Consider the following 22,806-nt stretch of genomic DNA (forward strand, 5'->3'; position numbering starts at 1 on the left):
TGATAGTGAATTAGATGATTCTTGGACTGAATGCATGTTCCCTGAAAGTAATGTTGTCCATCCCCACAATTTTTATCAAACAGCAGGGCCTAAACACGTAGGCCTACCTCAATCTGATGCTCCGCCCATATAATATTTCAATCTGATTTTTACACTTTCATTTTTGACACTATTAGTTGATTTTGTATGTTGTTCTGATCTTCTGAACTGTTCTGTAGTAACAAATACTGCTACTAGACACAGTTCTCTCAAATGATAACTATTACTCTCCCAAAATTCATAAAATATTCAGTCGTTGACAGGTTACACTGTTCGTGTCTTGCTCTCCATGTGTTCAATGTTTTTGGAAATTAGTTTTTAAATTGTAAAGTAGACCTACATTAACAACATAAATTGGTATATATGATCCCAGATATGAGTTAAGATTAAATATCTTCACTTAGTCACTTTGGGTTTAGTGTAAAATGTGTTAATTAATTTCAAAATATGTTTTTCCTTTTTTTAAATAAAAAATAATAATATTTTTGTGCACATTATTCCACGAAATTTTGTCTTTTGAAATGCAAGTTACATGTTTATATTCCTTGGAGTATATCAAGCTCACATACCAAATTTTACCTCCATATCTTTTAAACTGAGACGTAAATAAAATATTTTATACAGTGATGCACAATCCATTGAAACATGCTTGGCATTCTATGCATATGATGACCTATTATGGGTCGGCATCCAAAGGGTTAAGTCACTTCTCGAAGATATATTGATCTATTCCTTATAACAACACAATCAACAAGCTACTACAAGATGCTACAAACATGACTCTTTTTGAATAAAGTTTCTGAAACTTACCTTATTCTGCCTGTGTTTTTGGGCTGGGATTGCTGTTGTTTCATCTTCCTATGGGATGATCATCTCTGGGTTACATCTGTGGCATGTCCGAGTCAAGTTCGCTGGACTTTTGTTCTCGGGAGGAGTCGGTTGGGTTCCTGTCAGTCGCCAACCCCATCTTCGGTCTAGCAGGCCATCACGACATGCATGAGAAACATATTCAAAGACATCATTAATTTCATGGTCTCCTTAGTTATAAAGCCTTTATATGTATTATCTCTACGTTCTTATAAGCAGAATATGAGGTCGTAAGTTCCGCTACTGTAGTTTCAATGACACAAATGATGGCTTAAGTATTGTCAGATTTGTATGTTAAAATGCTTTAAGGAGGTTTTTGAATGTCTTCTCTAATAAAATTTCATCAGTCTTTAATGCAGTCCTAATTTTCTCTGTTACCTTCTTTATCTCCTGGAGATGTATTTCACCTAGGATTTTATATATTTACGAGAAGTATAGCGTTATGACTTCATATTTCAATTTAATTTCTGAATAATTTTAGAATCCTCTCCTTAAAATCTGCTATTTCTTCCTGTTAATAGCCTCTTGAAACTTTTCGTGTCTTTTTTCCAGTGCACTGTTTGATTGGTACTACTGTTGGTTTTAACAATATGAAACTAGTGCATTTATCTGTCACGGCCACTTGGATTTGGTTTGTCTGTATCTTTTACCTTATATTAATGGCCTCTTTGATTCCGCTCATCTGTATACTCTTAACTCGTATTTTCTGCCGCTTGATTTACGAAACTTTACCGTTATTCATGGCAAAATTATGATTTTTAGCACTCTGTCTTCAGTAATTACGGCAATGGAATGGTACATTTTCCTTCCCTGCTACGGATAAATAAATGTACTGCTTGCAGTATATTTATTTCATTTCAATTTATCATGCAAATGGAACTTTTCATTGACCTATTTGTATGATTCTGTCATTTTTAATTTTAACATCATACTTTAGGCTCTATTCATGATCTTGTTTTTTAGTACAACTTCATATTGGTGGCATTATGTACATTTCTAGATGTACTGGTCAGATTTTCTATAATGTAGGCGTTGTTACCTAGTACTTTCTTTATAATATATGGGCCATCGAATAAGTGGACAAATTTAGAAAATATGCTTTCTGATACATTTGAGCTACATGATTTTCTTATTAACACCATGTCATTACTCTTCAAAGGCGGATGGAAGCTTTTATTCTGGACTCTTTTCAGTTGCATGTCAGCCTGTCTTTTCAGCCTTTCGTTTACCATCTTGTTGATTTCTCCGCTACTAGATCTTTGTTCTACATTCTGTCCAACTACTTCATCCCATGGCCTCTTCGGATATTGGTTTAAATGCACGGTATTCTGTCGGTCAACTCATGGACAGTATTGTTAATATTTTTTTTTTATTATGTTTATAACGTCAGTCCACTTCCAATCATTCTCAGAACAATATATCCTGCAAAATTTCGATATCTCCCTCATACTATATAAGTAATAATAATAACAACGTAAACGTTTCCACCTTTTCAATACTAAAATATATTCACAAAATTATAAATTACACGGTACTAGTTTCGACCCATCTAGGGGTCATCATCAGCCGTATTGGAGCAACCCCTAGATGGGTCGAAACTAGTACCGTGTAATTTATAATTTTGTGAATATATTTTAGTATTGAAAAGGTGGAAATGTTTACGTTGTTATTATTATTACTTATATATTATTCTCAGTTCAATACGGACCAAAAACATGAAATTCATAACCATCAATCTCCCTCATACATCGCTCAACAGGATTGGCTGAAGGATGCCTAACTGAGCATAATCTGTGTTTAATTTGCATCTCTCACATCGCTTCTTGAAATTCAGCCGATGTAAATTGGGTGCCTCTGTCAGTTAGTATTTTCTTTGGCTTTCCCATTTTAGGTATTACTCCTCTACTTATAGCTCTCAGTACCTGCTTGGTAGTGGCTCTTTGTATTGGCTGTAAGGTTATAAATTTGGAAAATATGTCCATGATGACAACAATATATTTACGTCCTTAAGATGCAGATGGTAATTTATTGAAAAAGTTAATTGCATAGATTTCTCTCAGGGCTGCCGGTAAATGGCAATTGGTTTGTGCCTTGTAAAAAATTATTATGTTTCGTTCTTTGACACGTATCGTAAGTCTTAACAATATTTCTGGTGGTTTTTCTCATTCCTTTCCATATAAATCTTTCTAATATTGTTTTTGTTACTTTCTCCACTCTGTGTCCTGTTATCCTATGAGTGTCAAATCATTTGTTTTTGCAATTCCTGTGGTACTACTATCCTTAATTTATTACTATCCTTGTTAACATGACTCATTAGCATTCTGTCTTTTACTAAGCTGGATAGCTGCAGTCGCTTAAGTGTGGCCAGTATCAAGTATTCAGGAGATAGTGGGTTTGAGCCCCACTGTCGGCAGTCCTGAAGATGGGTTTCCCATTTTCACACCAGGCAAAATGCCGGGGCTGTACCTTAATTAAGGCCATGGCCACTTCCTTCCAATTCCTAGGCCTTTCCTATCCCATCGTCGCCATAAGACATGTCTGTGTTGGTGCGACGTAAAGCAAATAGCAAAAAAAAAATTCTTTCCTTTAGTACATACTGACTCATCTCATTTGCTTGCCTGTTATTTTCTGGATTATCATGCTCTATTCTTATAATTTTCTGTGCTAGTTTCTCATCTGATCTTTGCAAGAATGTAATATTCCTTAGTTTTTCTAGAAATTCTTCATCCTGCTGTACCAGCTCAATCTGTTGGACTATTTCTTCTTTCTCTACAGGATTACTACTCAGAGCATCAGCTAAGATATTACTTTTCCCACTACAATGTTCCAATTTAATTGAAACTGCTGGGTGAATAAGATCCATCATGTGATCCTCACTTGTCATTGCCGCTTTAAGTCCGAATACCAAGGCTTTACGTTTGGTTCGAATTGTTATTGGGAATCTTTATATAATTTTCTTCCACTGTTGTAGTGCGTACAAAATAGCAATAGTTCTTGCTCAGTGGTAGTATAACTTAGCTTGTGTTTTTGCAGTTTACAGCTGGCAAATGCCAAGTAAGTTCGTTTCCTTATTTCGTCCATTTCCTCCTGATATAGACAAGCACCTATTCCAATATTGGAAGCGTCAGTTTGAATTACGAATTCTTTGGTATAATCCAGATAACCCAGTTTGATACTATAAGCCAATAAGCTTTTCATTGCAAGAAATGCCTGCTCGGTCTTCTTATTCCATTTCTACTTGTTATTCGTTTTTGATAGTTGTTGTAATGGTGCCGCTATATCCGTGTATCCCTTACAGTGATTCGCGAAAACTGGGTCATTCCTAAAAATTGGCTGACTTGTTTAATTCGTGTCGGACAAGGAAATTCACATATTGCTTTGATCTTTATTGGATTTGGCTTTATTCCTTCTCCGTCGATAATATGCCCTACATAAAGTGTTTGCTCTTGGCAGAATTAATTAATTAATTAATTAATTTTAAAACTAGCACTTTCCTATTTTTTAGTAATCTGTCAAGTTTATTACAGTGGTCATCAAAAGATTCGCTTGTTAATACCAAATCATTTATGTAGCATGTTTTGTACTCCTTTATTTCAGGCAATAAATTCCCGTCCAGAGCTCTTATCAACACCGCTCAACTATTTTTTAACCCAAATGGTAATCTGCGGTATGCGTAAGTTTGGTTATTAAACATAAATCCAGTCAAAAGTCTTGATTTTTCTTCTAATATTATATGGTGAAATGATGATGTGAAATCTAAACTTATGAAATACTTCAAATTCTTGAATTTCTTCACTATTTCATTGTTCTTCAAAACTTGATCATATTCCGGTATTCATTTCTCATTCAATCTTCTTGCATCAAGACAGATTCTCAAACTTCCGTTACATTTCTTTGCAATTACGACTGAATTCAGGTATGGTGTTGTCTTAATAATTATTCCATCATCTACTATTTCTTGGATTAGCTTCTTTACATCTTGAAAATATTTTTCAGGGATGTCGAATAGTTTTCCCTTCAGATCAAAAATTAGATGTATGGCTTTTCAGGCGTATGCTCTATTAACCAGCATTTGATCTTAGGTCTGACACTAGACTGTTTTGGGCGATCGTCGTAAGTCTTGATGACATTTTTATAATGGCCGGATTACAATTGCCATTGGTTACTATTATTATATCCTTGTTGCTCTGATCTGTTTCTCCAGATATAGTTGGTGTTCCTTCTCTCTCATTAATCTGTACTTCCATCATCCTCTGTTCATTCGGTTGCTTTGATATTACCGAATTTGTTATCTGGATTTCATTTTTAATGTTTTGGATCTCTTTCCTCATCTGGTCCAATCTTTGTTCTGTCCTAATCATCCTTTCTTTGGTTTCATTTTTATTTTTCTCCATTTCTTCCTTTATGGTCCCCATTTTATCTCCACTCTGATCATGCGTTGTAATAATGTTCACTTCCATAGTGTTGTTTGTCGTTTGTACATTTTCGTTTATCCTTTCTATCTTTTCGTACTGATTCCATTTTTCCTGTGAGTCATTCCTTATTGGTTCCATATTGTCCGTCATTCTCTTGATCTCGTCCTCTTCAAACTTTGGATGACATAAAATTGTTAGTGTTGAACTGTAGAAGTATTGTAAAGAAAGGAATAGAATTGAGTAATTTAATAGATATATATTTACCAGATATTGTAATAAGAGTTGAATCATGGCTGAGAAATGATATAATGGATGCAGAAATTTTCTCACAGAACTGGAATATATATTGTAGAGATAGGATTGGAATGGTGGGAGGGGAAGTATTCATTCTGGTGAAAGAAGAATATGTAAGGTACGAAAAAGTTAAAGATGAGACACATGAAATTCTAGGTGCAAGGTTCATTTCTAAAAATAATAGGCAACTTGATATATTTGGAGTGTACACACCGGGAAAGGGTAGCACTGCTACAGATTCAGAATAATTTGATAAGATAATCAGCTGCGTAGGAAACGACAAGGAAAGAAATGTGATTGTAGCGGGAGATCTGAATTTACCAGATGTCAATTGGGAAGGTAATGCGAATGACAGGAAGCATGATCAACAAATGGCAAATAAGCTAATATGGGAAGGACAACTGATTAAGCAAGTGATGGAACTAACCAGAGGGAAATATATCCTGGGTGTGGTGCTGATAAAACCAGATGAGCTCTATAGAGAAACTGAAGTAATAGATGGTATTAGCGATGATGAAGCTGTTTTTGTCATAGTTAAAAACAAATGTGATAGAAAGAAAGGTCTTAAAAGTAGGACTATTAGGCAGTACCATATGGCTGATAAAGCACGCATGAGGCAGTTTCTAAAAACGAACTATGATCGGTGGAAAACGGTAAATAAGAATGTAAACAGACTCTGGGATGGGTTTAAAGAAATTGTTGAGGAATGCGAAAACAGGTTTGTACCTTTAAGGGAGGTAAGGAATCGTAAAGACCCACCTTATTATAATAGAGAAATAAAGAGATTAAGAAGGAGGTGCAGACTGGAAAGAAATAGAGTTAGAAATGGCTGCAGAAGTAAGGAGAAATTGAAGGAACTTACTAAAAAATTGAATCTAGCAAAGAAGGCAGCTAAGGATAACATGATGGCAAGCATAATTGGCAGTCATACAAATTTTAGTGAAAAATGGAAGGGTATGTATAGGTATTTTATGGCAGAAACATGTTCCAAGAAGGACATTCCAGGAATTATTAATGAACAAAGGGAGTGTGATTGTGAGGATCTTCAAAAGGCAGAAGTATTCAGTCAGCAGTATGTAAAGATTGTTGGTTACAAGGATAATGTCCAGATAGAGGAGGAGACTAATACTAAAGAAGTATTAAAATTTACATATTATAACAATGGCATTGACAATAAGATACAAAAGTTGAAAAGTAGAAAAGCAGCTGGAATTGATCAGATTTCTGGGGATATACTAAAAACAATGGGTTAGGAAATAGTACCATATCTGAAGTACTTATTTGATTATTGTTTGGTCGGAGGAGCTATACCAGATGAATGGAGAGTTGCTATAGTAGCCCCTGTGTATAAAGGAATGGGTGATAGACATAAAGCTGAAAATTGCAGCCCAGTAAGTTTGACATGCATTGTATGTAAGCTTTGGGAAGGCATTCTTTCTGATTATATTAGACGTGTTTGTGAAACTAATAACTGGTTCGATAGAAGGCAGTTCGGTTTTAGGAAAGGTTATTCCACTGAAGCCCAAACTGATTGAATTTTTTTAAGGGAGATTTATTTTTGAAAATATGTTTTCTTAAAACCTATGAATGAATTTCGAAATATTGAAGAAATTTGAACTGCAACCCAACCATATTTTATGTTCTTTCGATGTCACAAACATGTTTCCAAGCATTCTTACTAAAGAAACCATTAAAGTTATCCATGCCAACATCAATAAACACAGCGGCCTTAGTAAAATGGAAATTTAAGAATTCATTAAGATATTAAATTTTGTTCTAAACAATAATTACTTCTCCTTTAATGGTAAATATTATTAGCAGAAAGGCCTAGCTATGGGCGACCCTCTATCTGGCATTCTAGCAGATATCTACATGGACTGTATAGAACATGCAAAAATTTCACAAATAAAGGTCATTAATTTGTGGCTAAGATTTGTCGATGATACTTTTGTGATCATCAATAAGGACATTACTAACAGTCACGATATATTAGTCTCACTGAACGAAATAGATCCTAACGTCAAATTCACTAAAGAAGATGAGGTCAACAATTCCTTAAATTTTTTAGATTTAACAATTACACGCTTGAATAACACTTTTGAATTTCAAATTTTTAGAAAACCTACTCATTCACCCATAACTATTAAAGATTCCTCCTTATATCCTAAGGCCCAAAAACTAGCTGCCTATCATAGCCTTATATATAGGGCACTAAAAATTCCTCTTTTGCCAAATGTTTGGAAACAGAACTAAATTACATAAGACAGTTGGCTCGGCACAATGGCCTTAAAGTAAATGTGATCAATCGGTTAATTGATAAGATCGAAATTAACTTATCGTCCAACCTAGTCCCAGAGAAATCAAAGACAAATACCTACACCACCCTTACATATAATAGCCCAGCTATCCATCAGATCACTAATATTTTTAAAAACTCAGCGTCAACATAGCCTTCAAGACAATAAATATTAATTGGAACATATTCCTCAACCACAGTAGAGTCAATAATAACAACAACATTTACTCAGGGTCAGGTGTTTATAGGTTAAAATGTGCCCAATGTGGGTTCACATAATTTGAACAAACCAGGAGGAGATTTTGCACGAGGTATCTGGAACATTACAATGGTTCCAAGCATAATAAGTATTCGGCCATGAGCCAGCATATGACTGAAACAGGCCATAAGTTCACCTCTATAGAAAATGATTTGACGGTCATTAAAAACCTAAGCAAAGGGAAATTATTGAACGAAACGGAAAACTTGTACATTTATTTGGACCAATCTTATAACAAAAATAATAATCTTAACAATGCCATCGATAACAAAAATCCGTTATATGAAACAACTCCGAGGTTAATCCAGACCTTAAATCAGAATAAAGTTCCCAGTATATTTAAATCACAGAACGCATGCGCTCCAATAGCCACACCTAATGCCAGGCCCGCCCAATCCAATTTAAGTAACGCCTCTCAAGCAACAATACAGACGCACAATTTGAATATCACGCCCCCTTCCCCACCAGGCTCCACCCCTCCGTTTCAGCATCGATACTACACTAGGAGCAAGCTTAGCCGTTTAGACACAACTGGAACAATGGATCCCAGCTAACGTCGACAAGACAAGTAAGTTCATACGATAAACACTCACTCTACATTTATTACCGTATTGGGTTCCACATTCATAATTCTAATTCTCCGTTTTTTCTCTTATCCAGTTACAGACAACTCATATTCCTCCCAGATTGAATATGCACCAATGGGAAGAATGACGGAATATTTTTATTTTATTTTATTTTATTTTTATTTTTATTCCGATAAACAATGATTGAAATCAACAATATGTATCCTACTTGCACGCTTCAACCTTAAAACATAACCATACTTCTTTGTAAAGGAATATTCAAACTGTTTCAGACCCTAACATGAACGACTTTAACCAAGGTTCCGGTATTGTTAAAATTTCTAACGACTTAGGCGACCATATATGCTGATGAAACCCCAACTCACGCAGTGATGAATTCTAGTCAATACATTTTGAGAAACCCCTATTCACGCTTGACCAATCCAATCCACAATTGGAATTCTAGTCATTATAAAATAAGTTAATTCAAATTTCATTGTTCATAATACGAATAGAATTCAGAATAAGATCAACGGGATTTGGATAAGAAATGTAATTAAAGCAACGTACAAAAGAAAGCCCTCTTAAATTTACAATTATATAAATTTCATTTATTTTTGGTCCAAATGTTGTCTTTGTTTGAATGGATTTCATTTCCAACTACATGTGGACTATAAATTGAAAATTAACAATTTTATCCAAGATTCCAGTGTTGTAAAAATTCTTATGACTCAGGCGACTATAACAGCTGAAGAAACCCCAACTCACGCAGTGATAAATTCTAGTCAATACTATTGAGAAGCCCCAATTCAAGTTGTGATCAATCCAATCTGCAATTGGAGGTCTGGTCATTGTAAAAAATGTAATTCATTGTTCATAAATTCTGGCATGGTTAATGCACTTATTGTACATACTGTAGATATTGTAAACTGTGTAAATAGCATAAGACAATTGTATTTAGTATTAAGTTAGTTTACTATAAGTTCCAATGTTTATATTTTTAATTCTTGACCTTAGGATTAATATAGGGTGAAGATGCCCATAACTAGGGCGAAACATGTCCCCAACTGGTGTGTTTCATTCATGCAGAATTTAACCACTAAAAATATATATTTGTATTGAAAAGGTGGACACAATAATTTTAATCTTGAAAGAGTTTACTTATTGTATTTTCAATACAGAACAAAATGATATTAGTTACTGTAAGTGGTATGTTCCGAGCTGTCAGCGGAGAGATGGCGTGGAATGACATTAGTAGACGAATAAGTTTGAGTGGCATTTATAAAAGTAGGAAAGATCATAATATGAAGATAAAGTTGGTATTCAAGAGGACAAACTGGGGCAAATATTCATTTATAGGAAGGGGAGTTAGTGATTGGAATAACTTACCAAGGGAGATGTTCAATAAATTTCCAGTTTCTTTGAAATCACTTAGGAAAACGCTAGGAAGGCAATAGATAGGGAATCTGCCACCTGGACGACTGCCCTAAATGCAGATCAGTATTGATTGATTGATTGATTGATTGATTGATTGATTGATTGATTGATTGATTGATTTCTGTCAACTCCCCTCTGATTCTATTAACTTCTTCGTAGATCTCGTTATTCTTACTTCCCATTGTCTCGATCATTTCGGTTTGGAGATCGGTTAATCCACTTTTTATTTTGAAAACCTCTCTTCCGATTTTACCAATTTCTGTTTTCATCATCTCTTGTTGTCTCTCTTCCATATTTCTTATCTCTTCTGTCTGGTTTTGCTGCAATTCTTCTTGTCTCTGTTGGTATCCTTCTTGTTTCTGATGATATTCTTCTCAAAATTTTCCAAATAATTCTTTCAGCTGCCGCTTTTGTATCTCTTCTTGTTTTCTCATTATTTCTTGTTGATTTTGTTCTTGTTTTCTGCTCATCTCTTAATATTTCTATTATTCCTTCCTGCTCTTATTTTGCCTTCTCTAACTCCTCCTCTCTCTCTTCATCCTTTTCCTATAATCTCTCTTCATGCTCCCTCTGATATTCCTCGAATTGCGAGTGCAGTTGATTTATGTTTGTCATTTTAATATTCGTATTATTAACTTCCGCTAAAGTTGCTAATCCTCTATGTATATGTATAGACTACAATCTCAATATATCAATACTTCAATCCAGTTTGGCATTGACAATCTGACTTCTTCCAATAAAGCGACTATCCTACTATCCCAGTCCCTAATGAAATTTAAAAAGAAACATTCCTGGTTTTCCTTAAATTACTGTCCAATTAACCCTATCTATCGGAATATAAAATAATGTCATTATCTAAATTAATACTATTAACTATCTTAGCCTACCAATTATTCAAAATTATTATTGTAACTTCTGTTATTATTATTTTCTATCTCTTCTTTTGCTCCGATATGCATCCGCATGAATTCTCTCATGATTCTATATTTTCCCTTCTTTTCACTTTCTTCTATACTGTAGCGTGAAATAATTTTTGTTCTTCTACTTTCCTTTTCTTCTCTCGACTTCAATCATGAGTGTCAAATTTTAGTTATCTACTCTTTCCTCTCAGTCTTATTTCAAAATTATGCATAAAGTTAGTTATTCTTTCTCTTGGTCATGCTATCCTCTTTCTTAGTCTTGCCTCACTGCTGGGCATCCTCCAGTCTCTCAGTCCTGCTGTGCTGTTAGGCATCAATTTTTCTTGTTGCGCCCAACGTTTATTTTTGTATCGACACCGGCTATCCTCAGTCTTGCTCAAACGATGGGCGCCAATTTTTCTTGAACCTAACTGAATGACCAATTTTTCTTGCACCAAATTGGGGATCCTTTTCTTTCCTCCAATTAGCCACATGCTGGCATTCAAGAAAATCCATGGCTAACGACGAAGAACATCTCAGGGAATAAGTTATATCAAAAATTTCTTTAACGTGAATCCGACTGAGAATTACCTTTCCTATTTTTTGGTATACGTGTACATCGATTGGATCATAATGTCATAAAGGATCGGTTTTAAATTCAGTTAATCATCACCATCAAATAAAAGATTATATTAAATTAATCCTATAATCTATAAATAATGATAATGGATTAAATTCTTAACTACTAATATTTATTCAAATTAATATAGTATGTCTAGTAAGCTAAATCTTTATCCAATATTTTTTTGTATATACATTGGTATTTCATACTAGGAATTATCTTGAAGTCATTGTGTTTATCATAACTTTCGGTTCACAATCATCAATCAACAAAAATCTTATCATTGTCCAAGGTCTCATCATATCAAATAATTATTCTCCTAAAATTCTATACGGATTGAAATTATTCGATGAAATTATCCTAACCTATCATAAATAACATTCCTCATCTTCTCAGCTTCTTATAAAAAAAAAATGTACAATTCTTCATGTTGACATTAAGGAAATAATTAATTCAATTAATTATCTTGAAATTATATAAATGACATAATAAGAATAAAATAAAATGAAATTCTTGTGAATAAAATCTTAAGAATTATCATATTCTCATGGAGTATCAGATTCTACAGGTTGCCAAGTTCAAGCTGAATATTGAGTTCTGTCATGAAATCAAGTTCTGACTGAATATCTAGTTTTAATATATTACAAAGTTTTAATGTTAAGGATCCAAGAAAGTTCCTTTATAGGAAAATATTTTATCTGTTTATGCAGTTCGCAACTATATTTACTATTAAAAACATTTGCAGAATAAGAAATGTTTCACCTCTTTAGCTTTCAATGGCTACCTATCATAATATTAAAAAAAATATATAATATTAATCAAGACTAGATATACTCAAAATATTCCCTAAGAAATATGTAATATTTTCCAAGATAGTTTCAACAAGTTTGCACATAGGTTATATTTAGATTGTATATCCATAAATTCAACCATATGTTTGTAAGTAGTCAAGGAATACTGTATATGACACTTCCTAACTCATTAATAGCGATAAGCTAACATTATGAAGACACTGATATCATATCTGCCATCAATAATCTGCAGTTTCAGCTTAAATCCATTTAAATATTAAATAACATGCAAAATTCTCTTTGAGGTTGCCATTATAGTCTGAAATAAGGTTATTTGAGATTATTTTTGATGATCAATCTATTAACAACCTGTAAATCCCTTATCAAATTGCCATCAACTCACATATAGGTTATTCCATATATCACATCGCTAATAGCATCAAATATAATCTTGATCCATCATTGCGTTATACAAACTTACATTAATTAACCTTATGTATAATTCTTACGTATAATAAGTCATCATATTTATTATACTTCCTCAACTAATATATTCAAGGATATTTATTATTCATATCACTCACACTCTTTACCTTATACTTCCATCATGTCTCTATATCGCCGCATACATAAGCTTCATTTAATCTATTCAGTGTAATGCTCGACTCATATAATTCCATATCTCAATAAATTCATGTTTTATGGATCAACAACTACCATTCCTGACAATATGCATTTCATTTGTCAACATTTTCACATATTTAACCTATATCTACTCATGTTTGGCAATAAGTTGATGTTATTTATGATCTCGGTAACCTACAATTCAATATTCACCAATTTTGCACTTCAAATACATCAGAACAGAGCTAAAAAATTCTAAAAACAGGTCTAAATGTATGTGGAACATTATAAAAAGGGAGAAAGGTACTCTAGTTCCATTAAAAAATAATATTACTCTTACAGATGCAGGGAAAGAAATCAGTGATCCAGAAGAAGTTGCAGAAATATTTAGTAACTATTTTATAGAAGCAGTTCTGAGGTTAACAGAAAATTTTCAAACATCAGTGACAAGAACAAACTTGAATACAGTTCACAGGAATGTATCATCCATGTTTCTTACTCCTGTGACTGAGCAAGAGATAGATAAGGTAATAAAACAGATGGGTAAAAAGAAGTCTTCTGGATTAGATGGTTATTCAAACTACCTTATTAAATGCTGTTACCAATACATAATCAAGCCTCTCTGTTACTTGATAAATTTGTCACTAACCACTGGTAAATTTCCAGACAAATTCAAGGTAACCAAAGTTGTTCCGATACATAAAAAGGGTAGTGAAGAAGATGCTGGTAACTATAGGCCTGTCTGCCTCCCCTCTGTATTCTCCAAAATACTGGAAAAAATTATGTACGATAGACTGTTATCATTCTTAGAGAAGCATAATATATTAGCTGGTTGCCAGAATGGCTTTCGTAAAAATAGATCAACTACCACAGCATTCATTAACTTTATTGAACGGATATATGACACACTAGATGGGAAGGGTGCATGTTTAGGTATTTTCTTGGACTTAACAAAAGCTTTTGATATAATTGACCACAGCTTGCTTTTAGAAAAGTTATACATGTATGGAGTTCGGGGAATGGCTTATGACTGGTTCAAATCATTTTTAGGGGATAGAAGACAGATTGTTGAAATATCATATACCGGTACTGATTTGAGCAAAAATGTAATTAAGAATGTGTATTCCTGTGCCAGAAACATAGATCATGGTGTTCCACAGGGGTCAGTTTTAGGACTATTATTATTTTTAATATTTATTAATGATATCGTCCAAATTGTTGATGATATTCAAGGAGTGCAATTAACTTTGTTTGCAGATGATATTACTGTTTTTGTAGCTGATGAAAGTTCTGAAGGGTTAGAATTGAAGGCAGGCAATATAGTGAGTAATATCCTGAGCTGGCTTGAAGATAATAAATTAATTTTAAGTAAACAGAAAACTTCTGTGATTAGATTTCACCATAAGATTAATTTCAATATGGAAGTTAGTCCAATATCATTTGGAGAGACCATAATTGAGTACTCATCATCAACAAAGTTTCTTGGCTTGTGGATGGATGAATCATTAACCTGGGATAAACATACAGAGTTTATAGGGAAAAAGCTTAGTAGAATTTATTTCATGATAATATCTTTGAAAAATAGTTTTAATTTAAAGGCTTGCCAAATTATGTATTTTGCATATGTCCATCCCATACTAACCTATGGAATCATTTACTGGGGGAATTCACGATATAGCGAAGTCATCTTTAAGTTACAAAAGAAAATAATTAGAGGAATGGCCGGTGTCGGCAGGAGGACAAGCTGCAAGAAATACTTTAAACTTTATTTTATTTTACCATTGCCTAGCCTTTATATCTTCCATACACTTGTATATATGAAGGAGAATGTAAACAGCTACACCATAAACTCTGATGTACATAGGTATAATACTAGAAATAAACACAGTCTGCACATAGAACCACACAAAACTAAGCTATATGAATCAAGTTTGAGTTATGCAGGAGTACATTTATTTAATAAATTACCAGACTACATTAAGCAGATAAAACCATGTTCAAAATCTAAGAAAGAATTATTCAAATTTGTTTCTAACCATTGTTTTTATTCTATTGAAGAATACTTAGCTCTTGAAAATTAACTTATGTATCACTTTTTTTAAATCTGTGCCTCTTTACCACATTGTATATTTCTCTTTATTTATCATGGCATGTATATTACTGTTTTATCCTTTGTTACTGTAAATATAATTATTGACGTGTCCCATATCACTGTATGATCAGTTGGACGAAATAAAATACAATACAATACAATACAATACAATTTATGGCATAACTGTTTGAAAATAAACTGAAAAACTGTTAGCGTAACACTTCATTGGCGAATGCAACATTCCCTACACATGGAAGTGTTTATATGTTTTGGAAGACTACCTAAAACCTTCATTTAAACAGCAATGTCAATACACTCACATTGAAACTACATATTTAAGTCACTTCTCGATGATATTTCAATCTATTCCTTATAACAACACAACAAGTTAATACAAGATGCTACAAACATGATTAATTTTGAATAAAGTTTCTGGAACTTATCTTATTCTGCCTGTGTTTTTGGGCTGGGATTGCTGTTGTTTCATCTTCCTACGGGATGATCATCTCTGGGTTACCTCTGTGGCATCTCCAAGTCAAGGTCACTGGACTTGTGTTCTTGGGAAGAGTCAGTTGGATTCCTGTCAGTCGCCAACCCCATCATCGGTCTAGCAGGCCATCATGATGTTTTCACAGACATGCATGAGAAACATATTCAAAGACATCATTAATTTCAGGGTCTCCTTAGTTATAAAGCTTTTCTCTATTGTCTCTACGTTCTTATAGGTAGAATATGACGTCATAAGTTCCACTACTGTAGTTTCAATGACACAAATAGCTTAAATATTGTCAGATTTGTATGTTAAAATGCTTTAATGTAGAGTTTTTTGAATGTCTTCTCTAATAAACTGTCATCAATCTTTAGTTCAGTCCTAATTTTCTCTTAGTTATCTTTATGTCCTGCTGAGTATTTTGCCTAGGATTTTATATTGTAACGTGTTGGTGGGGTAAATAAGTAAATAAATGAGTACAGAACCTGGTAGCGTCCTATTTCTACGATTTCTTAACTTAGCACTACAATTTCAGATTTACACAAACACAGACGATAGCCGAGCTTACAACTTACACGAGTGCACGGTTACACACTTACACAGTTCGCGCTTTCTCTCTTAGTTTCTCGTGTTCCATCTGCAATAACACACACGCACAGTCATCGATTATTTACACTGCACTCGCTCAGCCACTCAGTCACACTCGTTAACGCTGTCACTGTCCACAGCCTACACGTCAGTCTCGCGGGTCGGGATAGTATTTGCTGTTCACCCAACCTGTCGAACTCCGTTTGCAGTCTGCACACATCGGCACCCAGTGTTTCCTTCACGCTGCTGCAGAACACCCAAGTTTCTTCTCCAGCAGCTGGCATCAAGGGGGGGGGGGGGGGGGGGGGGAGAGAGAGAGAGAGAGAGAGAGAGAGAGAGACACACACACACACACGTCCTCGCCTCCAACAGGCAGATACTCCATCAGGCTGACATCTCAGCCCAGGCTATTACTGACTGCACTCTTTGCTAACTCACACCAGCGAACTCAATCTCACTCTCGCTTGCTCACTCACTAACTAACTCTCACTCACTCCAGGCAGGTCGTTCCTCTCTTATATATCTGCGCTGGTCCTTCTAGAATAGTCCGGATGCTCGATGGATCCAGGAATCTCGCGAGATGGAACACTCCAGATTAATCGTGGAGTCATTTCCATACTCCTCTGTTACGGGACCACGGGCGGAAGCGAGTGGGCTGGCCTAGCACTTAAGTGCTGCTCGTGATTGGCGCGATTGAAACGTAAGGGGTGAGCCTATGCGGTGCCGGGCCAGGCACACTGCCAGTTGGCATGGCAGACACTATAACCATTACAATATATTGACGAGAAGTAGGCCTATAGCGTTATGACTTCGTATTTCAATTTAATTTCTCAATAATTTTAGAATCCTCTCCTTAAAATCTGCTATTTCTTCGTGTTAGTAGCCTCTTGAAACTTTTCGTGTCTTTTTTCCAATGCAATGTTCGATAGTTCCTACTGTTGGTTTTAACAATTTGAAATTAGTGCATTTATCTAAGTCACGGCCACTTGGATTTCGTTTGTCTGTATCTTTTACCTTATATTAACGGCCTCTTTGATTCCACTCATCTGTATACTCTAACTTGTATTTTCTGTCACTTGATTTACGAATCTTTACCGCTATTCACGGCAAATGACAATTTTTAGCACATCGTTTTAAGTAATTAGGGCAATGAAATGGAACAATAGCATACTTGCTATGACACGATCCTGCTCAGCTTGGAGTTCCAATCCCACCCATGGCAAAGGTTTTGTCTCTTTGTTAACTTCACATTTACATCTTCACTTAGCATTGCAGCAACCTTACCCATTTCTACAAATCCAGGGTTCTTTGAAAGTACAGTGTCCATCTTCATTTTTTGCTACATCTGCAACTTTATGTCTACCACAATTCAGTTGTTCTAGGGTGTTATTCACAATTATTCACTTTCAGAAAGAGACCGATTCGAGTTTTGGAGACTTTTGAGCACTTTTGTGGTGCATTAAAAGTTATGCTAAAGGTAACTTAAGTCATTCTTTACACTTGTTGCAGACAACTGTTTTTGCCATTTCAATAATTGACACTACATTTTCAGAGTCCATGGCATGCAGAATGTTCTTAATAGAGTCTATATATTAATATAATATGTGCCACATATCAAGACTACCAGAAACCAGGGTACTGAAACATCTTTTCAGCTACTTTTGGAAAAGTAAACCTAAGAATAATTGGTTCAAAGAAGTCCAAGATGATTTAGATGAGTTAGCTTGACAATGCAGCAGATTGAAGATCAAGAAGAGAAAAGGATCCTGAGAAACAAAGACTTGAGGCTTAAACTAAAAACTTTTACACGCAAACAGTACACCATAACTGACGAAGAAAGGGCAGCCAGGTTGGAAAGAATGAAGAAGTTCTGGGAGCAGAAGAAGAAACATAAGCCAAATTTGTAGCTAATACTCTTAAGACTTAAATGTATATGAATCGATTAAAGTGCTCCAATGTGGGTTTGAAATAAAAAATAAAATAAAAAAGTTAGCATAATATTCAACCACTTGCAGCTACATATCCCACCTAGTCAGAATTTGCGTAAGTGGCAATAGAATTTCTGGGTACATTTCTTTCAAAATATGAACTTTTCTGTGGGCCTTTCACCGAGGAAATCAACAAATCTACTTTGAGGTAACTGCCTCTTACCACTTCTGCGACACGATGAGGGGCACATGCTACACAAATTAAATGAATCATTTTAGGATATACAGCAGATAGTGCTTTTCCAGCTTTTATCATATAAGGCATGGCATTGCAAAATAAAAAGTAATGCTTTATCATACTTAATGTCCTCTGGCCACAAGATGCACATAACTTCATTGAACAGTATTGTTATTGCACTTTTCCAGAACATTGCAATGTAAAAGAATCTGTTCACAATTATCTTACCTTAACAAACCAATGATTATGTCGCCAAGTAGCCTGCTTTGTTTTTCTGTGGTCTTGTCAGTGGAAACTGAAATTGGACCATCTTTAATTTCTTGTCTTCTTTTCTGAACACATTCATTGTACATGGCTGAAGAATGGGTTTTTCTGAATGTTGGCTCATCCCGGATAGTTAATTTAGTACATTTCTTGAGGAATTCCCTGAAGCACTGATTATTCCATTTGAAGAGAGGAATATCAGCAGGGATGCTAGCACAGCAGAGATCGGTGTTGAATTTGGACATTGCACTCAAAGTTTTTGGTTGTGTCAGAAACAATTATCTCTGCTTGGAAGTTCATTGTTTGTTTGTTAGCCTTATGTTTACTCATTTAAATGTCCTCCAGGAACCTTAAAGTAGTTGTCACTGTACACCGACACAAATTACAAAATAATATCTTACTTTCAACTGATGAACTATCATCTTTAAATTCTGATATGTAACTTTTTAATTTTTAAACTGGTTGGCAATGCTACTTTAGGCATATTGTAACAATGTTAATGTCTCCAGTGAATATCAGTATTGTGATTCATATGCAGCGTGTTTTCTGGCTGATCTCACCTCTTCCTGCCTCCCACCTCTCTCTTTCTCTGCACCGCTAATCAACTTATCTGCTCAGACGGGGACAGATGCGATTATTGAGCTGCAAAAAGCAAGATCATCTCCCTGCAGCCCACAAAGTGCCTTGGAGCGTTGGAAGATGTAAAGGCTTCCACTATCTGTAACTTCAGCACTTGGTGGGGTAGAGTGGTTATCTCAACACCTGGTCTCCTTTGCCCCCAGGAATTAACCAGGTACTCATTTCTGAGTGAACCTCAGGAGCATGTGCACCTCCGGAAGAGGAAGTCTAATTTTTTTAAAATTTTTGACTTCCTGATGAGGAATTGAATCCACATTCTTCTGGGTGAACCGAGCAAAAACTGCCTCAGCCAAGAAGCCCTTATTATTGAGCTGCACACCAGTTAAAATATTAAAGGTTTAAATAAAAATTCTTCTCTTGTTTCTCCATTATTGAGAGGACTGTTATTCCTTGAATACTTTTTTACTAAAACATGGGCTATATTGCTTTTTATGACTATGAATACGGAACATACACGCTAAACTGTAAAATATGGTATAATATGTAAAATAATCACTGTATTTTGAAACTTCACATGTCATGATTCATAAAGATAATCTATATATATAAAAATAAATGTTTGTATATATGTCTCGAATGGACTCGAAAACTACTGGACTGATTTTGCTAAAAATGTCACAATTTTTTCTTATTTAGGGAGTGGTTTGAACAAAATCTGATGGGTAGTTCAGCATAGGGGGTGAGAAGGGTGAAAAAAAAGAAAATAGGGGAAGGTAAACAAACCTCATGACAAGTCTGATCAGCAGGTTGCCTAACCAACAGTATGTACAGATTATGATGTGTTTCTTAAAACGTATCTTCTTTTTTTCCTTCTGTAAACAGTATATAAAAATGAAAAGTTCAAGTTCAGTCTCCATGGCATAGAGGGTGAGAAGGAGTGAAGAAAGAAAATGTTGAAAATTACAGAGATTACAGGTGAATGTGTATGTATATTTCAGCAAGCTCTCAACCAAACTAGATATACATATAACTTATGATATGGAAAAATTACTGTAGGGACAAGAAACCCCTAGCTCCCCTAAAGGAAGGTGTGAAATGTAAAAATCCAAAAAATTACCGATATTAGTGGCAAATTCATAGTCTTTGGGGTAGCTGAGATGAACCATGACATTCTGGATACCATTTGAGCAAATGTTCATTCCTAGTTGGGATGGGGGTTAGAAGGGGTGAAAGGAATGTCCAAAATGACCAAGATCATGGATGTACGTGTGCATATTCCAGCATAGCTCTCAACCAAACATAATACTCATATGACTTACTGTTTGGGAAAGAAAACTGTAGGGTAAGACATCTCTATGGGCAGGGGTTGAAAGGGGGTGAAATATTAAAATAATAGAAAATGTCCAATATTAAAAGTGAAAGCGATGGATGTTAATAAATATAGTTTGAACATGATCCAGCTGTGCATAAATGGATAAATATATTTAGCAGCAAGAAGAGCTACTTTAAAATACTGGCCAAGCTTTAAATTGTGCCTTGGTATTCCTACAACCCCATAAAACTATGACAGAGTGACACTGCTGGAGAAAAGGAAAAAGATTGCTAATAATCTGTGTTCTTTTTTTTTTCTTTTTTCTTTTTTTCAGGAAAATCTTGAAAAGTTTGTAGCAGACAGTTATGATGCCATAGCACTCTTTTTGAGTGTTCACCTTATCTTGCGATATCAAATGTTGTGCCACAAGCGTGCCGTTCCAGCCTTGGATCGGTATTGGGATAAGCTCCAAACTATTATCTGGCCAAGGTAATACCAATTTATTCATCTTCAGAGTTTATTTGCCCTAGAATTTATTTTATGTAAATTTAAATATTTAAAAGTGAAGTAAGAATACATTTTCTATAGGAAAGCTACTCTATCTCACAAGAAAGTGAATATTTATTGCAGGGCTAAGTTACATAAATAAAATGTGGAAAATTGTACAGAAAGCTTTGAGCCTCAAGATATATCAGTGATTGGGATGGATCTAATTGAAATATTTCAATAATAAATAGGTAGATATATGAATCTATGAAAGAATTATCTATATTCACTGATAACACACCTGCAAAGATGAGTACACTCCTCAACTGGCTAGAGGCAGACAACAAAAGAAAATTACAATCAGTTTAAGTTTGCGTTATAGTGTTTTAATTTTTACTGTGAATGTGATTGAGTTCATGAAAATCTGGCACAACATTAGGGCAGATTCAAAGGTAAGAAGCGCTGTGTATTCTGCTTTGTGTTATTAGTACTGTTATAGCCACTCCCAGGTGTGGATCTGACTGTCCCCCCACCCCTAACCTCCTATCCAATACCAGAGACACTCTGCTGCCAGAGCTCACTAGTGAAAGTACATCAGGCCAACTCACGCTCGTTGAATCGCATTCACTTAAATTCTCAATTGCTACCTGCCCACCATGAGGAGCTAACAGATCTTCTTGAAAACAGCAAGGAAAGCATAGCTTGTGTTAGTGAAAGCTGGTTACGTGCAACTAATCCTAGTAGCATGGTACACATACCAGGCTATGATATTTACAGGCATGACCGAATGGATAAAAAGAGTTGGAGGAGTAGCCTTGTTCTGTAGAGATGATATTAAATGTAAAATTGTATGCACTTCTGCCCACTATGCTGACCCGGGACCTGAGTTCATATTTGCTGAGATCACTGTGACAACGGTTAAAGTCCTAATAGGATTTATTGGCCCCCATGGGTAGTACTTTACAAAAACAATATAAATATAAGTCACCACCTTATACCTTTGTATTGATAAGGTGGTGACTTATATTTATATTGTTTTTGTAAAGTAATATCTATCAATACGGAAATGAAACTTATAAACCCCATGGGTAGGTCGCCTCTCAGACATTGAAGTCAAATCATATCATCTTCACATACACTGATTGACTTAATGATCACTAACACCCACAAAAAATAGTATCACATGGTCAGATTCTTACTCCCAGCATATCGACACATGACTTAATACAATAGAACCTCGATAATTCGAAATTGGTTAATTTGAAATCCTGCCTAATTTAAAGAAGCTCTCATTCCTGGAAACATAAGGTACGGTTTTGCTTGTTATTTAAATTGTTTAATTCGGAATATAGAAAATTCAAAGAACAATGTTGGTCCCATGACTGAAATTCAGACATTTAATTCAAAACAATTCTTAAATGATATTTTACAGAGTGATTTAATTCAAAATTTCTCCCCATCGTGATAGAATGCGTTTTCCATAACGTTCAGGGGTAGCTTAAATGAAATAAGTTTCATAATGATAGATCCGTATTGAACTGTGATTACAATAGAGTAAATTGATGTATTATTAGGGTCCACCTTTTCAATACAAAATGTAAATAGTTTAAATTACATAAATGATTAGGGACTAGTTTCTACCTAGTAATAGGTCATTGTCAGCCTAAAGCAAAATTAAAATGCAAATACCGAAGAAATTAAACAATGTAAAGACACGTAA

General features: G+C 34.8%; 1 protein-coding gene across 6 annotated transcripts in view; it reads left to right on the top strand.

Annotated features, from left to right (window-relative positions):
• The window catches only part of Vps52 (vacuolar protein sorting 52), a 183,991-nt gene that overhangs the window by 91,447 nt on the left and 69,738 nt on the right, over window positions 1-22,806 (top strand). For all 6 annotated transcript variants that reach the window (XM_067145795.2, XM_067145799.2, XM_067145801.2 and 3 more), the window contains one exon: window positions 20,935-21,089. In XM_067145795.2, the coding sequence (XP_067001896.1) occupies window positions 20,935-21,089 (155 nt within the window). The remainder of the gene's footprint in view (window positions 1-20,934; window positions 21,090-22,806) is intronic.

Source organism: Anabrus simplex, chromosome 4, assembly GCF_040414725.1.
Source record: "Anabrus simplex isolate iqAnaSimp1 chromosome 4, ASM4041472v1, whole genome shotgun sequence".
In the NCBI taxonomy this organism is placed as follows: Eukaryota; Metazoa; Arthropoda; class Insecta; order Orthoptera; family Tettigoniidae; genus Anabrus; species Anabrus simplex.